General features: G+C 48.4%; 1 protein-coding gene across 1 annotated transcript; it reads left to right on the top strand.

The window, feature by feature from the left end:
* Positions 1-313: 313 nt before the first annotated feature.
* Positions 314-1,947, top strand: LOC100752086 (opioid growth factor receptor-like). Its single transcript, XM_035449561.1, is given in 3 exon segments — positions 314-935; positions 938-1,417; positions 1,420-1,947. Coding segments are annotated over 3 exon segments (1,401 nt in total). The 3' UTR covers positions 1,719-1,947.
* The last annotated feature ends 3,140 nt before the right edge of the window (positions 1,948-5,087 follow it).

Below are 5,087 nucleotides of genomic sequence, written 5' to 3'. Positions count from 1 at the left end.
GTGATACAGAAACCTGGCGTCAGTCTGTGCTCTTCCTCCAGACAGAATCCTTAGAATCAAGGGCTCTGAAGATTAGGAGATGGCAGAGTCAAAGCCTTTTTCACTAAGCCTGAGAAACTGAGTTTAATTAATTTCCATGGTCCACACATTTGTTTTCTTACTTCCACAAATGTCCTTTGTCAGGTTACTGTCCGAATGCATACACAGTGTAGACATGTTAATAACAGGCTTTCAACATGTTTTCCATTTTTACAGACAAGTACTCCTCTCTTTCACTTTCCTTTCCATGGAAAGCCGGTCCTGCCTCTTGAGAATGGATGACCCGGACTGGGATTCCACCTGGGAGGACGAGAGCAAGGAAGGCTGTGAAGACGGCCAGGCAGATGATAAAGGCCATGAGGACAAGGGCAGCAAGCACAGCAACGCAAAGGAGCCACGGCCAGGCGTGTTCCAGTCCACGATGACCCGGTCCCGAAACTGGCGAGCTATGCAGGACATGCGAAGGTATCCGCACCACTACCCGGATTTGGCAGATCCAGACTGCAACGGCGACATGACTAACCTGCGCTTCTACAAAAATGAGATCTGCTTCCAGCCAAATGGTCTCTACATTGAGGAAATTCTTCACAACTGGAAAGACAACTATGTCGTCCTTGAAGAGAATCACTCCTATATCCAGTGGCTGTTTCCTCTGAGGGAACCAGGAGTGAACCCGCATGCCAAGCCCCTCACACTCAAGGAGGTGGAGGCATTTAAAAGCTCCCAGGAGGTCAAAGAGCGTCTGGTCCGGGCCTATGAACTCATGCTGGGCTTCTATGGGATCCAACTTGAGGACCGGGACACCGGTGCCGTCTGCCGTGCACAGAACTTCCAGCCACGCTTCCAGAACCTCAACAGTCACAGGCACAACAACCTGCGCATTACACGCATCCTCAAGTCCTGGGAGAGCTGGGCTTAGAGCACTACCAGGCACCGCTGGTCCGCTTCTTCCTGGAGGAGACACTGGTACAGCACCAACTGCCCAGCGTGCGTCAGAGTGTCCTGGACTACTTCATGTTCGCCGTGTGTTGCAGACACCAGCGCCGGGAGCTTGTGTACTTTGCATGGGAGCACTTCAGACCTCGCTGCCAGTTTGTCTGGGGGCCCCGTGACAAGCTGCAGAGGTTCAGACCTCATGGTATACCACGGCCACTGATGGTTCTAGGACAGGCAGATAAGGATGAGGGCTCCGGGAAACCCTTCCAAGACGCTGGCACCCAGGGTCAGACCTATGGATCAGGAAGGGACCTGAGTGGGAGCAGTGGAAAAGCTGAGGATCCCTCATTGCTGAGCACAAAGCCCCAGGAAACGGGAGCCCTGGATGAGGCCCAGGGGGATGAGACTGAGTCACTGAGCTCCAAAGAGAGCAAGAAGAGGAAGCAGAGGAGAAGAGGCAGGAGCAGGTACCAGGGGCGTCAGATGTAGAAAAATCTGCCCTCAACCTTGAGGTGTGTGCCCTCAGCTCTGTCAGCCCAAAACCCAGGGAGGCTGACCAGGCCTGCCCAGTTACCCATGGGGCCAGAGTGGCTGATGGGGTAAGAAGACAGAGGAAGATAGAGAAGAGGGCTGAGGGAGATTGAGTAGCCAGTAACTATCACACTGACCTGCAGGCCTATGCCCCACTTCCTACGACTTCAGAGAGCCCTTTGTTGCCAAGACTAGCATGGAATTTTCTGTGAACAGCTTGCTTTTGTCACCTGAGTGTGGTGATTCTAGCATGTAACAGTTGAACAACAATTAGAAAGAAATTCCACATAAGGATTAAAGGTGTGTGCTATTGCTCCCTGGCTCAGGGATTTCTTTTTCCAACAAAATTGGCTCAATTTTTGAAATATACAAAATAGGTATATAGTGTTTTTCTAACTTGTCCCTGTCTGTGACCCAAGTTCTGGCAATATGTTTCCTGCTTCCTGGGCTCTGAGATTTTAGATTTGTTACTGTGAATTTTCACACCTAACTTTTTACCACTCACCATTTTTTATTAAATAAAATGGTCTTTGAGTAATTTTAAAGTGTATCTTACTACTATGCATTGCAAATCAATGCTTTAAGATACTAGGAGTACTCTGGGTGGTGGTGGCAAAGAATCAGGATAGAATTTCACCTTATACACACTTTTCAAACCAGAAGGCGAATACATATCCAATTTGGACAAATGAAGCAGCTGAAGACCTTGGTGAAGGCAAACTCAATGTTTATAGGTCTCAATACTCAGTGTGTGTGAGAGGCAGGTGGATCAGAATTTCATAGTAACCAGAAGTCATACAATGAGTTTGAGAACTGTCTGAGCTACAGAAACCCCATGTCAAATTCTACCCTCTGAGATACTACAAAATGGTGGGGCCAATTTTGTGAGAATACAAAAATAATTGGAAGATGTTGGTTCTGGGTGATGACATAGCTACAACGGATTACCCTCCAAACATGGGAACCTAACCTGGGTTTTCCGGCCAGCCAGGATAGAAGGGAAATGGAAACACGCACATGTTGCCCTCCTATTTCCCCATGTGGGTGGTAGAATAAGTGTGTCCAGAATACATACACAAAATCTGGAAGGGACCTGAGTGGGAGCAGTGGAAAAGCTGAGGATCCCTCATTGCTGAGCACAAAGCCCCAGGAATCGGGAGCCCTGGATGAGGCCCAGGGGGATGAGACTGAGTCACTGAGCTCCAAAGAGAGCAAGAAGAGGAAGCGGGAAGAGAAGAGGCAGGAGCAGGTCCCAGGGGCGTCAGATGTAGAAAAAACTGCCCACAACCTTGAGGGGTGTGCCCTCTGCTCTGTCAGCGAAAAACCCAGGGAGGCTAACCAGGCCTGCCCTGTTACCCATGGGACCAGTGTGGCTGATGAGACAAGGAAACAGAGGAAGATGGAGAAGAGGGCTGAGGGTGATTGAGTAGCCAGTAACTATCACACTGACCTGCAGGCCCATGCCCCACTTCCAACGACTTCAGAGAGCCCTGAAGCCCAAAACGATGAGAATGGGCCATAAGACCCAGAAAGCAAGGTGGGGCCAGAGCAAGGTGCCCCTGGGAGCCTGGTGGACCCTGACCCTGACACTACAGGAATCCCAGGGATGACTCAGAGATGTCAAGGATGGGGTCCTCTGCCGAACCCTCAAAGACTTAGAGGTGCATCTAAGTCTCAGGGGAGGGACCTCCTTTTTTAGTCTGTTGCCAAGTGAGTCCTTTCTGAATAAATTATTTACACTTTGAAAAAAATACAGACAAGTGTTGTGCCATTGAGCACGAGCACCGACAACTCTTCCAGAGGTCTTGAGTTCAATTCCCAGCAACCACATGGTGGCTCACAACCATCCATTATGAGATCTGGTGCCTTCAGATATGCAGATATAATATACATGGAAGCAGAATGTTGTATATATAATATATAAATCTTTAAAAAAATACTTAACAAATCAATAAAAATATTTTAAAAATTAGAAATGATCTTATTTTACATATCAATTCCAGATCACTCCCCCCCCTATCCTCCCAGGCCCCCTGTGGAGCCCCCTCATCACATTCCCCATTTACTGCCCTCAGCGGGTGAGGACTTCGATGAGGGATCATCAAAATCTATCAAGTCATTTGGGGCAGGACCTTAGTGGTCCCCTGTGTACCAGGCTAAGAGAGTATCCCGCCATGGGAAATGGGCTCCCAAAGCCATTCATGCAATAGGGATACATCCTGGTTTCACTGCCAAAGGCCCCATAGACTGCCCAGTGCTCCTAGCTGACACCAATGTTCAGGGGGCCTGGTTTGGTCCTATGTTGTTTCCCCAGACTGGGGTGCATGGGTTCCTACTTTCTCAGGTCAGCAGTTTCTGCAGGTTTTCCCAGCATGATCTAGACCCTTTAGTTGGTCATTCCTCCCTCTCTGAAAATGGATTCCAGGACTTGGGCTCTGTGCTTACCTGTGGATCTCTGCTTTTCCTTCCATCAGCTACTGGATGAAGGTTCTAGCATGGAATTCAGGGCAGTCATCATTCCCATGATAGGGAAAGGGCATTAAAGTTATTCTCTCCCCTATTGATTAGGGTCCTAGTTGGGGTCATTCTTGTGGATCTCTGTACAATTCCCTAGTGCCAGTGGGAGACAAATTTCAAATGGCTGAATACAGTGGGAGCACTGACACCTGATGGTCTCTCACACATACGATCTGAGTTGGCCGAACTTGCAAGAGGAACACAATCTTTGGGAAGTCCACACCCATCATGAGATGACTGGTGGCCGAGCTTCCCAGCTTGTTCTCTACTCTTCTGCATCTACTGCCCTTCCATAGCTTAACTCTTTCAGAAGCTTTTCTTCTCACACCTGTGATCCACAATGGAGAAGTCGGGTTCATCATGTTAAGAGTTAATTCAGGGACTCAGTTGAGGAGTACTGCAGATTCTTGAATGGCCCTGGCCCTCCGAATCGGGACTGAGGGATATGCCAATAGGTACAGACCCTGTTGGGGAGGCTTGTCTCCTCAGATCCACAGGCAGGATTCACATGGACTTCTCAGGCCTTTGTCTGATTCTCTTTATCATGTCTGGTCTTGAACCAGTTGTAAAGTAGCAAACAAAAGAGATCAGGAGAGGCAGGGTGCCAACAAAAGGCCCCAAATAAGATGCTGGAAGAAATGCCTGGTCTATGCTCTTTATACTTCATCTATCACAGATTTCAAAGATGAAGGGACATGTATAGAATGAAGGCAGGATGAACTGGACTTGAAGCCAAGAGAATATGGAAGGTTCTAATACAAGGATGACATTTTAATGGAAGCCATTAGGTAGAGGCTTTTAAGATCCTTTGGAGCAAAATTATCGCTCTGAGGGGGCACCACCATTCTGTATTTGGGGACTGAGAGTTAGACCAACCTAAGATAACACTTTATCTCTATTCCATGAGATTTATTGGGCTTTGCTCGCCTCTAGTACTTCGGCTGCAATGTGTGCGCATCTCAGGGAAATATGTATATGCCTGCTGGGTCAGGGGCTATCTGATAAGAGTGAAGGAAGACACTAGACAGGCCATAACTTGATAGGGTGCTCCTCCAGGCCAAACC

The sequence above is a fragment of the Cricetulus griseus genome, chromosome 9 (genome assembly GCF_003668045.3).
Source record: "Cricetulus griseus strain 17A/GY chromosome 9, alternate assembly CriGri-PICRH-1.0, whole genome shotgun sequence".
NCBI lineage: Eukaryota > Metazoa > Chordata > Mammalia > Rodentia > Cricetidae > Cricetulus > Cricetulus griseus.
This window is presented reverse-complemented; position numbering and strand designations above follow the sequence as displayed.